The sequence below is a fragment of the Pelodiscus sinensis genome, chromosome 27, assembly GCF_049634645.1.
Source record: "Pelodiscus sinensis isolate JC-2024 chromosome 27, ASM4963464v1, whole genome shotgun sequence".
Taxonomy (NCBI): domain Eukaryota; kingdom Metazoa; phylum Chordata; order Testudines; family Trionychidae; genus Pelodiscus; species Pelodiscus sinensis.
The window spans coordinates 3,144,838-3,161,764 of NC_134737.1; the positions used below are offsets into that span (position 1 = coordinate 3,144,838).

The 16,927-nt window shown below is 42.3% G+C and overlaps 1 protein-coding gene across 1 annotated transcript; it reads right to left on the reverse strand.

Moving 5' to 3' along the window:
• Window positions 1–552: 552 nt before the first annotated feature.
• On the reverse strand, window positions 553–16,784 carry LOC102461537 (uncharacterized). Its single transcript, XM_006118768.4, has 6 exons — window positions 14,638–16,784; window positions 11,034–11,085; window positions 10,475–10,604; window positions 2,983–3,077; window positions 1,795–1,874; window positions 553–800 (listed from the first exon to the last, which is right to left on the reverse strand). The coding sequence occupies exons 2-6, from the start codon at window positions 11,068–11,070 to the stop codon at window positions 750–752; spliced, it is 393 nt and encodes a 130-aa protein (XP_006118830.2). The 5' UTR covers window positions 11,071–11,085; window positions 14,638–16,784; the 3' UTR covers window positions 553–749.
• Between the last annotated feature and the right edge of the window lie 143 nt (window positions 16,785–16,927).

Genomic DNA, 16,927 nt, shown 5'->3' on the forward strand with positions numbered 1-16,927 from the left:
GTGGTCCGGCATGATTTTAGTTAGCTGGCTGTCCACTTTCCATGGGTGTGGCCAAGTTTCCCATGGTCCCATAAAGTTTGTTTACAGCCATCAGCCCTGGCTCCTAGTGTTCTGTGCTGTTCTTTAGCTCTAATTTACCCCTAAATAGTCCTCTAGGAGCCCAGCAAGCAGTGGAAGTGCTGGTAATGCTGCTAAACAATATTGACCTCCCATGGTTCGGCAAATTCTCTGGTTCTGCACCACCCAAATGCTGAGGGTGCTGGACTAAAGAGATTCAACCTGTATTGATCATTATTTCAGTTCACCAAAGCAAGAGACAATTCGAAAACGAGGTACAATTAAATTGACTCTTCTCGTAAATACATGTAATAACATGTGAGAAAGGGATGGAGACCATCTGACAGGATGGATCTGTAGAGATAAGAGAATTATTTCCTGCCCTTACTGTGTCACTTATCAACACATGCAAAGACATTTCAGAAGCAGTCTGAAGGTCACCCAGCAGAATGAAAGGCGAGAAGGGCATCACAGGCAGTGTTGTTTGACGAATGAGGAAACGGAGACATAAAAGACGAGTGTTTTTTCTTCAAGCCCGCACCAGTAGGCAGTTGATGTTCTACACGGGACATTCGGCAACGTGAGTCCAAACAGAACTGAGGGCTCGTGACGGAACTTCCATCTGCATTTAAACTGCAGCACAAGAGGTCTTCATGTGACTGTAACTAGCACAAACTACAGAGCAGTTCCAATTATTTGAAAATCAGACTGGCGTAGGTGATCTCTTCAGGACACGTAGAAACCTGTAAACGTTATTGGAGAGTAAGGAACTGCTGGGAGTTCTGCCTGGATTTCCTACTCTTCCTTTTCACTTCTAGGATGCTCTCAAATGTAGTCTAGTGCAAGTAGCTCGTCCCTGTGCATGGGGAACACAGAGCTTGCCGTGTGACCCTAGTCGATACTACAGACTTCAGAGGAATCAGAATCATAAGAACAATTATGGAATAACTTATCTATAGGAAAAAGCTTCTTCCTAGTTTCTCAGGGTACATCTACACTGCAACACTATTTCAAAATAACTAGCGCTATTCCGAAATAACTTAGTTCCCGTCTGCACAGCAGGCAGTTATTTCAAAACAGTGTCAAAATACTGTCAAGCTGGAGGCCTTCTTACTCCGACTCCTGTAACCCTCATTGGATGAGGAGGAAGGGAAGTCGGAGGAAGAGTGTTCTATTTCAAAATAAGTGCTTTGTAGACGCTCCAAATTTCAAAATAAGCTATGCAATTGGCGTAACTCAATTTGCGTAGATTATTTCAAGTTAGGCCCTGCAATGTAGATGCACTCTCAGTGACTGGTTTATACTCTGAATCTTGAGGGCTTATATCTGTTACACAATTTCATCCTATTTAACATAGCTGGAGTCACATATCATCCAGGGCAGGATATCCCATTGCTAAGGAACTGCAGAGAGGACAGACTGAGTCCTGAGGGTAGTGGGGGCGTGCAGCATTAGAATCAGAGCAGATACCTCTTTCAGTCTCTGGCCTTCCTGCAAGCTATTAGGGACTGAGGATGCTGCAGAGATTGGAAAATGAGAACTTCGGTGGCATAGCAGGAGTGTTTCTAGCTTGCAAGGGAAAGCACTGGCTACAATTTAAGGCAAAAGGAACTTCTGAGTAATTATTGCATTCATATGAAAAAAAAACCAACCTTTTTTCAGTCCCAAATTCACATTTATAATAATGTAGCATTTTCGTACCATGAGACCCACCAAGAAAACAGTTCCGACTTTTACCTGAGGGTTAACAGCAGGGGCCTGATGCACAGTATCTGTGACACGCTGCTCTTGAGACATCTTTAGGGGTCTATTGTGATCTGTAGTGGAGACAGAGGGATAGGTGCCAGTCACAGCAAAACTCCAGAAGAAATCCCTGCCCACTAGGGACATTCTAAGGCCAGGACGAACTGATCCAGATGATGGGGGGAGGGGAAGGGCAGAGGGCAGAGGAAAATTTGGAGCAAACTCTTCTAGCCTCCCCTGTGAATTAAAAACACAGCAAAGGGCTTGCAGCTCCCAGTCCTGTCGCTACCGCATTGCCTGGCAATTGCCCAGGGTTGCTGCAGCTATTTAAAAGGGCTCGTAGCTCTGGCTCCTGCCACGGTAGCACTGCGACTGGCAACCGTGAGCCATTTAAATAAGCTCCTGCTCCCTGAGCCACTGCCTGGAAATTCAGTGGCACAAGCAGCAGGGTTTAACTAGAAAGCAGCCAGATGCAGAGTCCACGGATCAGATCAAAGTGTTAGATGGACCGCATCTTGCCCAGCCCTGCTACAAACAGATAATTTTGACTCGTATATATTCTATACCAGTTTTTAGCATTGATAGACATGTGTGTCTGATTAAATTTGCATAATCACCGTTTTCTCTCAATTTAATCCAGTCACTAGAAATGACACGTCATAGGCAGTATAAAGATGCTCACTCTGCAATACGGCAGCACCATGTCAGCAGAGAGATCTGATGATTTGCTAACCCAACGCCTCTTTTAACAAACGTTCACGGTTGTCATGATGTTTTTGTTTCATGCAGCCAGGGGGCGCAATCCGATGAACACTCCCCAAATACATAATTAGTAAAAAAGAAAAGTCCTTGCTGTTAATGTGGCATTCAAGGAGAGATCGTGTAACCATGCTTCTGAATGCGGTGTAAATGTAACATTCCCAACATTATGTTTCAAAAGAAAAGTGAGCACTCCTTGAAAAACCTGCACCCCTAGCAACATCATTTGAATGTGGAATACCTGAGGCACTCAGTCCCATGTCCTATGGTAGTTAGGCCTCTAAATCCAGTTCCTCTCCATGTGAATCAGGTGCCTACCTACCTTTTAGGACCTGCCCCTTGAGAACCAACTCTTTTCTGCCACAAGCTATGGCCGTCCAATATCCTGCAGTGAATCATCAGTCTCCATTGTGCACCCCTTACCTTTTCTTTTCCTGATCAAGTAGATGACGGTAAACACCAGCATGGTCAGCAGGACAGCAAGAATACAGGCCACCAGGATGTAGATGAACTTTGGGCTGTCAGTGCACAGAATGAAGCATGTCAGAAACAAACAGGTCCTTCTGTCCAGCTGTCTGTCTTGGCTACCACAGGGGCCAGGATTATCTCAGCATCTCGTGAATTTCTGCTGAGTCCCACGCTACCGTTACCAAGACTTCAAGAATAGCAGGTGCACTTCAATTGAATTAATTGAGACTGATGTTACTGGACACCAAAATCACAAGTCTCCAGTGGGCTGCTATTTAATGGGCCAAAATTCCAATCATGAGGGAAGAAGAAAGACTCTAAACAAAACCCCGTGTGATATGATGAGATGATTTCAACTAGTGTGTCATTGTTACTAGCATTACAAACCATTATCACAGGTGATGTAAGCTGTGATATGGACCCTCATGTTCCGTTGCCCAATGTTTAGATTGTGTATTAATTTTACAGATTACTTAGGAATTCCCAGTTATCACATTGAGGGTTGGTAGGTTCTTGTCCCATGACAGCAAACCATTGATCTCATCTTAATATCACATTCATCAGTTTGCTACCATGACCCTTTTGTGGTCAGTTCTCACATTTATTACTTCTGTCGTTTTTCCGATTTTTCCAAGTTGTGGTGTATCTATTAAGTTTAGAAGTGTATGAACTTAGGAAAATCCCAGTCTGCTTAAACATGTCATATGTGGACCCTATCTTTTAGCTCATCAACATCTATCTAAGAAAAGGACCCGAAAATATACGAGCTAACTTTACTATCTAGGGGTATGTCTACACTACAGCACTAATTCGAACTAACTTAGTTCGAATTAGTTAATTCGAACTAAACTAATTCAAACTAACGCATCCAGACTAAAAAACTAGTTCGAATTAGCGTTTTGCTAATTCGAACTAGCATGTCCACACAGAGTGGACCCTGAACCGGGGTTAAGGATGGCTGGAAGCAGTGCCGGCAGGGCATCAGATGAGGACTTAGAGCGTGGAGCTGCTGTCTCAGGCTAGCCGAGGGCTGTGCTTAAAGGGACCCGACCCCCACCCCGGACAGACAGTTCTCAGGGGTGCCCTGCTTGCAAAGCAGTCCTGGCTTGGATTGCCCGGAGTACCCACACGGGCACATCACTGCACTCGTCCATCAGACCGGCTGCACTTGCCGCAGGCTGCCATCTGGGGAGAGGGGGCAATTGGGGGGCTGCAGGAGAGGTTCCACCCCCAGAAGCCCGTAGAGCCAGCCCAGTCCTCCCCATCGGGGGATCGTACCCCAGTCCTCCCTCACCTCTTTCCACTTACCCCTCCCTAGCCCCCCTTCCTGATGTACAAAATAAAGGACAATTGTGTTCAAAAATAGAATCTCTCTTTATTGAGCAAAACTGGGGGAGACTGGGAAAAGGAGGGTGGGAGAGGAGAGGGCAACTACAATGATGAGGGGTTTGGAACAGGTCCCATATGAAGAGAGGCTAAAGAGACTGGGACTTTTCAGCTTAGAAAAGAGGAGACGGAGGGGGGATATGATAGAGGTCTATAAAAGCATAAATGAGGTGGAGAGGGTTCATACAGAAAAGTTCTTCATTAGTTCCCATAATAGAAGGACTAGAGGACACCAAAGGAAAGGAGTGGGTAGCAGGCTTCAAACTAATAACAGAAAGTTCTTCTCCACAAAGCAAATAGTCAACCTGTGGAACTCCTTGCTGCAGGAGGCTGTGAAGGCTAGAACTAGAACAGAGTTTAAAGAGAAGTGAGATAAATTCATGGAGGCTGGGTCCATGGAGTGCTATTAGCCAGGGGGTAGAAATGGTGTCTCTGGCCTCTGTTTGTGGAAGGCTGGAGATGGATGGCACGAGACAAATCGCTTGGTCATTGTTTTGGTCCATCCCCTCCAGGGTCCCTAGTGTTGGCCGCTGTCGACAGAGAGGCTACTGGGCTAGATGGACCTTTGGTCTGACCCAGTACGGCCATTCTAAGCTCAGGGCTCAGGGTCGGGGGTCTCAGTGGACCACCTTGATTTTCATGCAAACCTGCTCCTGGGTGGCCAGGCTGGCAGCTCTCCTGCCCTAGACGGCCGCTTTCCTGAGCCTAGTGCGGAGGTTGTGGACGAGGTACACGATGTCTGGACTTGACCAGGCGGGTGCCCGCCTCTTGCGGTCCCGGGCAAGCTCCCGGGAGCCTCCAGGCTGGTCCCGGGAAGAGGGGGAGGGCTGGGGGGCATCGGGTGGCTGGCTCGAGCCGTGCCAGGTGCAGGGTCTGCTGGCTGGGTGCTGGCAGGCTTGCACCTGGCACGGGCACCATAGCCAGCCCGTGCTCCTTTAAGGGCTCCGGGGCCGGGAGGGGGGCAATAGAGTTTCCCTGGTGTTGGCCAGAGTGGCCACCAGGGAAAGCTGGGGAGGGCTAGCCTCCCACTAGTTTGAATTAAGGGGCTACATAGCCCTTAATTCGAACTAGTAAATTCGAACTAGGCTTAGTCCTCGTGGAATGAGGTTTACCTAGTTCGAACTAAGCGCTCTGCTAGTTCAAATTAAGTTCGAACTAGCGGAGCGCTAGTGTAGTGCCTATCAAAGTTAATTCGAACTAACGTCCGTTAGTTTGAATTAACTTTGTAGTGTAGACATACCCTAGGAAGGCCCCAGATATATATATATATATATATATGCTAACTTTGGCTTAGCACAACATATAGGAGGTGACTTGTAAGTCCCTTGTGTTACAGCCAAGCTACTTCAAGATAAAACGTATTGTAACCTATTACAATAAACATATAAACAAGGCCATAAGGAAATACGAAAACTATCTATATTTTCTCTAGAATCTATATTCATGATTCTAAGGAATGGTAGAAGGAATAACAGCAAACTAAAGACGATGGATTTCAAGAAGGCAAACCTTAATAAACTCAGGTAACTGGTAGGTACGGTCCCATAGGAAACAAGATTAAGAAGTAAAAACAAATGAAGACATTTGGCAGTTTTTCAAAGGGGCATTATTAAGGGCACAAGACTAAATTATTCTACTGTGTAGAAAAGACAGGAAGTATGACAAGAGACCACCTTGGCTTAACCAGGAGATCTTGAATGATCTAAACATCAAAAAAGAGACCTATAAAAAGTAGAATCTAAGTCAAAATAGAAAGGATGAATATAAACAAAATGACATAAGTATGTAGGGGCAAAATTAGGAAAGTGAAGGCACAATACAAGCTCAAACTAGCTGGAGACATAAAGAGTAGCCAAAAAAAAAAATCTACAAATATATGAGAAGGAAGAGGAAGGACAGGATAGGTCCATTGCTCAATGAAGAGGAAAAACAACAGCAGAAAATGTGAAAATGTCAGAGTTGCTTAACAACTTCTTTGAGTCAGTTTTCACCAAGAAGGCTGGGATGCCTACACTAGCAAATGCTGGAGAAAAAGGAGGTAAATTAATTCAGAAGTTAAAATAGGAAAAGAACAAATTAAAAATTACTTTGAAAAGTTAGACTTCTTCATGTCACCAGGGCCTCATGAAATGCATTCTAGATAACACAAGGAGCAGACTGAGAAGGTATCTGAGCCATTAGCTATCATCTTTGAAAAGTCATGGAAGTCCAGAAAACTGGAAGGCTAATATAGTGCCCATCCATAAAAGGGAAATAAGGACAAACCAGAAAACTACAAGCTAGTCAGTTTAACTTCTGTGCCAGAGAAGATACTGGAGCAAATAACTAAGGAATCCATTTGCAAATATCCATTTGGAAGAAAATAAGGTGATAAATAACAGCCAGTATGGATTTGTACAGAACAAATCATGTCAAACCATGTCAATCTGACAGTGTTCTTTGATAGAATAACAAGCCTTACAGATAGGGGGCAAGCAGTAGACGTGGTATACCTAGACTTGAGTAAGCATTTGAGATAGGAAGGTCATGACCTTCCTATCAATAAATTAGGGAAATACAACCTAATATAAAGTGGGTGCAGGGGTGAAAATAACTTAAATTTCTTACTGTCCTATCGCAACCCGTCCCCCCTTTGGGAGGGGCATGAATATTCTTAGGAGGCTTTTTCCCCCACTTACTTTCTACTGCAAATTACGCACCTAACATGACAGACTCACCTAAAAAGGTTGAGGGAGGTTGTCCCAATCTCTGTTTAAACACTGAACATAAAACTGCTTCACTTCCGCAAGGAGAGCCACTTTTACCATCTATCTGAGTGAGGCCCAGACAGTACGGTGACATCACATCAGACCAGAAATGAACTTACGACACTTGACAAGAAGTCAAAGAAGTAAAAACTGAAACGTGAAGGGGATTTGTAAAGTAAAATATTGTGAATGTAAAATAGATGTAATTAAAGCAATATCTCTGATTTTCTGTTAATTAATGCAGTTTTATTCCTATTGGAGTGTGCGTGGGTATGGAGAGGCTCAGGGCAGGCGTCTTATGTCTATTCAACCTGAGCATCATCCAGGCACTATGGAATCAAGCCTGACTGGGAGGAGAAACCTGAAATAAAAAGGCAAGTTCTTACTGCCTGCCTGTGCAAAAGGGGTTTTGTATTGGGGAGAAATGTAATCTGCGTACAGCAGAATATTCAGAAAGCCCTACAACCATTTTTGAAAATAAAATAAAAATGGCACATGCAAACACTTGCTGGGAGTGAAGTGGAAGTTAGGGAACAGAGGAACATGTATGGGAGGGGTTAAGGCTGCAGTGAGGGAAGGAGGATAAATGGGGAGGAGACAGAAGGGAAGGGAGAACAGTTGTGGACTTAGGTTAGGGAAGGGAAACATGGAGGTCAGACGGGGGAAACATAGGATCAGATGGATTTGTCAGCCTCACATCCTACCTAGCTGGTGTCCCCTGGGGAGGAGAGCATGGGACGGGCCTTATCTGGCCACAAGGGGGTTAAAGGCTGTCTGTGTGGGGGCACTGCTAAAGGGAAAACAGTAGCAGTGAGACAGACCCTCTGTAAATAGCTCCCCGGCTCTTTAAATAGCACCCCAGCTGGCTCTTGCTGGAGGGGCATACCCCCTTATTTTCACCTCTGGATGGGTGCATAATGGGGATGTAATAGTATAACCACTTATATGGTAACCTGGTCTTATCAGTTACCATGAACGGTTACATGAAGGCTTCCGCCCCACTCCCAGGGAGCCAGCTGCAGCCCTGTGCTGCTGTCTCTGGTACTGAGGCAGCAGAGTGGGGGGGGGGGGGGGGGGGCATTAGGCGCATTACACAGTTACATGGTTACCCAATTATTCGCTTTTTAACATCCCTAGTGCATAACTAGTGGGATAACCATGCTCAGAGAGTAGCTAGCAATGGTTCACAGTCATGCTGGAAGCGCATAACAAGTGGGATTCTACAGGGATCAGTTTTGGGACTGGTTCTGTTTAATTAATCTTCATCAACAACTTAGATAATGGCTGAGAGAACATGCTTATAAAGTCTGAGAGGGGTTGTGAGTACTTTGGAGGATAGGGTCATAATTCAAAATGATCTGGATAAACTGGAGAAATGGTCTGAGGTAAATAGGGTAAAGTTCAATAGTCATGAATAGACATTATGCCACTTAAAGAGGAACAGCCAGTTTCACATATTCAAAACGAGAAGTGACTGCCTAGAAAAGAGTACTGCAGAAAGGAATCTAGGAGTCAGAGTGGAACACAAATTATATGTGAGTCAACAGTGTGATGCTGTTGCAAAAAAGCAAACATGATTCTGCATTGCATTAACACGAGTGCTGTAAGCGAGAAACGAGGAGTAATTCTTCCACTCTACTCAGTGCTGATTAGGCCTTAGCTGTAGTACTGTATCCAGTCCTGGGCACCACATTTCAGAAAAGATGTGGACAAATTGGAGAAGATCTGGAGAACAACAACAAAACTGATTAAAAGTCTAGAAAACATGACCTATGAGGAAAGACTGAAAGAACTGATTGCTTCAGTCTGGAAAAGAGAAGACTGAGAGAGGGGATATGATAGCAGCTTGCAAGTACCTAAAAGGATGTTACAAGGAGGAGGCAGAAAAATTATTCTCCTTAACCTCTGATGATAGGACAAGAAGCAATGGTCTTAAGTTGCAGCAAGGGAGGTTTAGGTTGGACATTAGGGAAAACTTTCTACCTGTCAGGGTGGTTAAACACTGGAATAAATTGCCTAGGGAGGTTGTGGAATCTCCATCTCTGGAGATATTTAAGAGTAGGTTAGATAAATGCCTGTCAAGGATGATAGATGGTGCTTGGTTCTGCCATGGGAGCAGGGGACTGGACCTGATATCCTCTCAATGTCTCTTCCAGTTCTAGTATTCTATGATTTATAGGTAAGCAAGCAGGTTAGTCCTATGGGCTATAGTTCACAGGAATACATATTGGTAACAAGAACAGCAACTTAATTAATTCTAAGTAATGGTAAAAGACTTGATCTAAACACCCCAGATTCAGCCCTGCTATAACTTCACAGACTGCAGTGGAATTGCACCTGCTTACACCAGGGATGAGCCTGACCTAGCAATTGGAAAGCACTGTACTGGAGACCATGGAAGTTGATGTCTTGAAGGGGAACAGGATGAAGTGTTTTAAAACATTTTGGCTTTTCACAACTATTATGGAGCCTGAGTTTCAAAGACATAAAAACGGTGTATTTCAGGGAACCCCCCACCCCCATAAAACCTGACAACAAAGGCAAACCTGTGAGGGAAAACCCTTAAAACATATTCTCTCAGTTCAGATTTAAACTCAAATATATACAATCACCTGCCCATAGGGATATTTACTGAAGGGATTAATTTGGTGAAGGCAGATTATTCTATTCCGATGATGTAAGAAATGTATTGCAGGTTGCAACTTGCATCTTTTGTGGGTAGAGAATATCTCCGGGGGAGAAGACAACAATGGATGTTTTTATTCACAGTTTCTCTCTTTTACGAGGAGCCATGAGGTATATTTCTGCTCACTATACCTTTATAAATGACAAGATTTCACTCTCACTTGCTCCAGTGTAAATCAGGACTTATTCTGCTGTAGGCACTGGAGTTATTCCTGATTTACAACTGTGTCAATGAAAGTAGAATTTGGCTGAACATTTTCATTTCCATGAAACTTTGAAAAACTAAATAGCTTGAACATCACTACTGGGCACATCCCATCAGCCTATCAACATATATAGTTTCTCATTTAAATTAAAATGTGGCACTGAATGTACACTTCTCTTGGAATCTGATGCAGCACTTAATTCTAAACTCTTTATAACTTATTGGTTACGTGGTTGCTATTAGAATTGTATTAAGGGCTGATATTCAAACAAAAGGTATCTAAATACACAGACTCTGTAGCTAATTCTGAGCAGGGCTTTACAATCAAGAGACATTAAATTCATTGCCTACAACTCCTCCTCTTCCAGCCTGTGAATCATCTCATGTCACCATGATAATTAAGCCTCAAAATATAGTTATTTACTTATCAAATATGTGTTTATCTTCTGTGATCATGGCTATATTAGTTGTGCTGGGACTTGTGCTGGCAGTGGTGCTGGGACTGGTGCTGGCAGTGGTGCTGGGACTGGTCATGATGGGTGGTGGCGATGGTGCTAGAAGTGAATACAAAAAGTATTAATACGTGTTCTTTCTTAAAATAAGTTTTCCTTCTGTCACAGTGTTTTCAGTCTTGGGATCTGTTCTGCTCAGAGGCCCATGACCCACTAGGGAACTATGAATGCGGGAGAGTGAGAAAATGTTCTTAAAAAGATGTTAAAAGTTCCTTAATTGGAATTAGAATGAAATGGCCGTGGAGGAGAGCAGGGCTATGGTAACGCATGCTAGGAGATGTACACAGCAACTTTATTGCTGCTGCCCAATGGCGACTAAAAATGCCTCACAAAGGGGAGATGAGTCTAGTGGGCCCCATATTATCATTGGTTACACTAATGCAGCTCTGCCAGAATCTTAGGACCGCGCTAGACCAGTGTAACTGAGAACCGAGTTTGGTTCATTCGGCCCACCCCTCAAGATGTAGTTACCTGCTTGCTCATTGCTTTTTGAGCCCCAACTTCCCATTCTTTCTTCTGGTAACTAAGGACAAAAAAATACATATGGACTGTTCAGAAAACTCTTCGGTCTGGTCCAAGTCTCTGATTTCTAAGTTCTTTAGATTGTCTCAATGTATTCCAAAGTCTGATTCATGGAGACCAGGAGCGTGTAGGTTATTATTATAATGAATACAGTTTGAACCTCCTAAATCCAGGACTCTCCGGGCTGGTAACACAGATGTTGGTGAACCAAAGATTCCTGGTGCCTGGGAGCAGGAGATGGCCACAAGTCCCAGCAGCAGAGGGCCACATACTAGTCCCCAGAGGAGCCCCAGCCTGGTGAGCAGAAGCAGGGCTAACAGGAGTCCCAGCTCAAAGGACCCCTAGCTGGGTGGGGCAGGAGTGGCCATGGAACCTTGGCAAGGCTGATGATAGCAGGGGCGGCAGGCTGGGAGGCTGGTTGTAGGGACCCCCTCCGGTCTGGCAAATTCCCTCTCTCAGGACCCATCAGGTCCCAACAGTGCTAGACTAGGGCCATCCAACCTGTATGTTTACATTGGAAACTAAGAATCTGGGTTTAAACAGCCCCGCACTCTAGGTCCACTCTAATTTGTACTTCTCTTGAGACTCCAAAGAACTCAACATGCATGATCGATTAAGCCCCACACTATCCTTGTGAGTTTAAATATTATCTACATTTCAGTGTCTACATGAGGTATAGCAAACATGAGGGTGAAGAATCAGCTCCAATAACACTGGCAGCAAGCTGGGGCAGAGTGCAGAGCATAACTTGTAACTCACTTAAAATTGGTAGTTAAACTGGTTTTGGTCTTCAATCAAAATTAATTCAGTGTTGTGAATTGTTTGGGTAACTCCAGAGAGGAGCAACAGACAGCACAGGACTAGACAGTCGCGGAAAGGGATAGCTAGTACAGGACACAGGTTGAAGGAAAATCTGGGACTGAGAATTTGTCATCACCCTGAAAAAAAAAAAAGTAACTAAGGCTGCTAGACAAGAGCATGGATTGTAGCTGCTGTCAAGTTGTTGCGGTCAAAACTACTGGACTAGTATAATGGCTTTACACCAGTGTTTCCAAATATTAATTTTATCGATTTACTTATTTGGCCACGGAACCCTTTTAAACTTGAAAGAATTTTACAGAATCCCTAAATAAGTCTTATATATGCAGCTGAAAAAGTAGACCACAAATAAGTAAGGAAAATAAACAAATGCTTGAATTACTTGCATTTTTCTTTAAAGTTTCTTCTTTTAGCCAATGATTGATGGGGAACTTTGGTATCAATTAAAATTCTAGGTGTAGAGACTATTAACTTATCATATTATCGACCTAAGTACTATATATTGTAGATGTAGATTAATTTATCAGTCAATGTATTTGTCAGTTACATTTTTAAAACAAGCAATCACACAAATATACTGAAGTATTCGCGAGAGCTCTGCCTGCACACTCCCACACAAGCAACTAGTTTGACAGCTGAAGCTTCAACTTTGCCTGACTTTGCTCGTATAGTCGTAGTCAGTGGCCCACACTTTGCAGAAGCCCAGGGCTCCACAGAACACCATTTGGGAAACACTGGGCTACATAGACACTCAGTGTGTGGCCTATATGCTGGCAGGCTCTTGTGAGGAATCGAAGCCGCAAGCAACAGCAGTGAAGCGTTATGAGCTCCTAAGGACGCAGGCCATACTCAGTATATTTTTCCATGCTTAACATGAACAGTATTTATAGCTAAAAGATGCTAACTAAAGTAAATCCTGTTTCAATAAAGGGAAACAGCTATCTTATAACACACGCTTCTGCATGAAAATTTGTATCAACTTTGCAGCTGCACTGAATACAACTCAGAGGTTAGGAAAAATATATATTTTTTTCTTCTTAGTTTTTGTCATGCATTTGACAGCACTTAATGTTTCCTCTGTCTAATCAGTTAGTCTTCTATTGTTTGCGTTAGTCTTCACACAATCAACAAAGGCAGAGGAAAAAGTATTCCTTTGAAATTTCAGAACGCATGAAAATGCCCAAAGATCTGAAAACACTGATTAATTGAAAAGAAAATTTTACTGTCCAGGTTTCTTAGAATAAATGTGACCCATTTCTTTTTTACCAGAAACAAAAACCAGGACTATGTAGCACTTTAAAGACTAACAAGATGGTTTATTAGGTGATGAGCTTTCGTGGGCCAGACCCACTTCCTCAGATCAAATTGTGGAAGAAAATAGGCATGACCATATATACCAAAGGGATACAATTAAAAAAAAAAAAAAGCAAACATATGAAAAGGGCAAATCAAATTTCAGAAGGGGAGGGTGGGGGGGGGGAGGTAAATGTCTGTGAGCTAATGATATTAGAGGTGATAATTGGGGAAGCTATCTTTGTAATGGGTAAGATAATTAGTGTCTTTGTTAAGACAATCACCTAAGCTCAAGGATAGCTTCCCCAATTATCACCTCTAATACCATTAGCTCACAGACATCTATCTTTCCCCACCTCTAATATCATTAACTCACAGACATTCACCTTCCTTCCCCCTTCTCCCCCCCCACATCCCCTTCTGTTCTGAAATGTGATTTGTCCTTTTCATATGTGTTCATTTTTTTTTAATTGTATCTTTTGGCATATATGCTTGTGACTATTTTCTTCCACTATTTGATCAGAGGAAGTGGGTCTGGCCCACGAAAGCTCATCATCTAATAAACCATCTTGTTAGTCTTTAAAGTGCTACATAGTCCTGTATTTTGTCTAAGCTCAAGATGATTCTTACCAACAACCACAGGACATACCACACTAATACCAACCCTGGAACTTTTCCTTGCAACAAACCCTGTTGCTAGCTTTGTCCACATATTTATTCTGCTGAAACCATTATTGGACCTAACCAATTCAGTTATATGATCAAGAACACATTCCTGCTCATCCAGAAATATAATTTGTCATCATGTGCCGACAGTGTCCGTCTGTTTTGTACATTGGACGAACGTCTCAGACACTTCGCCAAAGAATCAATGCACACAAAACGGATATCAGACAGTATCACAAAGAAAAAACAGTTTCTTGCCATTTCAACCAGAAAGGACATTGTTTCAACGACTTGATTACCTGCATACTGCTTCAAAGACATTTTAACACCAGACTTGAAAGAGAAACCTCTGAACTGTCATTCATGCTTAAATTTGACACTTTACACCAGGTCTTAAAGACACTAGTTATCTTACCTATTACAAAGATAGCTTCCCCAGTTATCACCTCTAATATCATTAGCTCACAGACATTTACCTTGCCCCCTCCATTCTGAAATTTGATTTGCCCTTTTTATGTGGGTTTGCTTTTTTTTAAATTGTATCCCTTTGTTATATATGGTCATAACTATTTTCTTCCACAATTTGATCTGAGGAAGTGGGTCTGGCCCACAAAAGCTCATCATCTAATACACCATCTTGTTAGTCTTTAAAGTGCTACACAGTTCTGTTTTTTGTTTTAGTTAGACTAGACTAACACAGCTACACCCCTATTACTATTCTTTTTTTACCAGTAATGTATCAAAATTTAAATACAATTAAGTAACTACATCTTACCTCCCTCAATAAAATTGTTACCCACTGGATGCAAGGAAAATGTTCCAAAGCTTTAGTAGGTACAGGTATTCTTTTTCTTTTTTCAAAGCAGATCAGTCACAGAGGTATTTTTGTATCTTTACAACGGTTCAGATGTTGAAACAAAGAGAGGCAGCTGCTGTCCTGGGAGGAGTAGTCTTTTGCCACGTGCATGAGGAAGTTTAGTCATTCAAATTTCATAATACAAGAAACCACTGTGCTAAAAAGTATTCCTTTTCTTTTACGTAAACAAGATGGATTATTAAGCAAACAGGTTTTAAATCAAGTGTCATCTACCTAACTCACAGTATTTGTTCAAACAAAAAAGCATTTTAAATTCTGATTTACTTTTTATTATGAGCGAGTTGAACAGAAGAGAATGGTTTGGTTTTGCAAATCTTACAAATTTCTCTCTCAAGTTTTTTTAAATACATGGTGATTCAATTTTTACAGAACCTGTCTTAAGTTTTCAGAAATTGAAAACGTGAACTAAAATTTTTTACTGGCTCCATTTCCCTTCAGATCTCATCCCTTTCCAGCACAGCATTTAAAAAGGATAGTCCTTACTGCTTCAAAAGGAAGTAACTTGTGAATTACTTCCCAAAGTAATGTGAATTGCTGAGTACGAATGAGATTTCTCAAGAGTTTTGCTCAGCTGGGACTGGCTTTAGGGCTAAGCCTTTACCCTGGAAAAGATCAGTCAACGGAATGCGCTGTATGTTCAGTTTTAAATGAGAATGCTCCTTCTACTTGCTCCTTTCAAATTTCCAATCAGTGAAACATTCAAATCAACAAATGGATCACAGAGTGTATTCAAACAGAGGCCAAGTGATTTACCTAGCGATATTCAACGTTTATACCAGCGGTTTAACTTTCAACTTGGCATGCAGCTGTTGTGCTTGGATTCTCAATATTTAGGGTCCATTTATATCCCCATAAAACTATTTTCATATTGCAGAAATTTAAAAAATAGTCAAAGTTGGGCTTATGTCATCACGACTCATTATTTGTGCACATATTGCTTTAGCACAACTGGTGGAATGGAGAGAAAGTAGGGTAGAACATGGAATGAGAGCAGTCGTTTCCATTTGTTTGGAAGTATAAGCTATTTCACTCCTGTTTGCAAAGCGCTTTTTGCCTTACAAAACTATATCCAGACATTCTAGTCAGTTCTGTAGTAAAAGCTGACTGACGGAGGAAAACAAGTGTCAGGACAGTGTGTAGTAAGTGTCATCTCTATTACAGAATGTATTCAGGAAATAAACATTATAATTCAGCTTGGAACTGCAGAGAGAAGTAAATTGCATTTCCTTGAGTTTTAAAGAAAGGGAACAATCACATCCCTGTTTCTATAAGAGAACCATCTGTTAATCTAGAAAACAGGGCTATGGTGTTAGAAATGCACAACTGAGAGCATCAGTCTCCCTCAAGATCCACAGGAAAACTCAGAGTTTGAACCTGCACTTGAAAAGCAACACAAGCATTCACTTAATTCATAGACTGGACGAACCGTTTCCATTTAAGGGAATAAGTTGCTCCATAACAAAAATCTGCCATTTCGTGCTTTGAAATGTGGTCTATGGTCTAAGAGCAGGACTTGACCATGGGAACTTAAGCTTACGAGGCAAGCCATGTGATGACTGATGACCATGTACTTAAGTACTGTTCATGGTTGGAAGGCAGAGAGCAGAATGTGATGTGCCAAAATACCCGGAAGTTTTCTGTTTAGTTTCCCCCGGAAACTGAGGACAGTGTTAGAAATACAGAATAGCTCATAAAAAGGTGGGAGGGAAGAACTCTCTTCCCCAGTTCTCTGCCTCCAGAACAAGAGGAACATAACATACCATGCATGGTATGTCTCCCTTCTCTCTTCCCACCAGAACCAAATAAACCAACACCACTCATTTGGATTGCTGTCTGTGTCCATGTACTTATTGTTAACTGTTCTTTGTTCATATTACTCAATGATATCCAACTGGTTTACTACCCATGCCTCACTTCCCCCGTTCCCCATATACTTATTTTATAGAAGAGGAAACTAAGGCAGACAGAAGAAGCGTCTTGCCTAAATATACAGCATGTCAGTAGCAAAGCCAATCAAAAATATATGGAATGTTTGGCTTTAACAAAGGAAGAGTTGTGTTTTTATTCATTGGCAGAATCCTAATTCCTGCTTAAAAACAAACTGGTACAAATACATAGGTACCTGGTCACACATCAGAATTCACTGTCATAAACACAGCCTGGACGGCTGCTAGTTTAGTGCTACTTC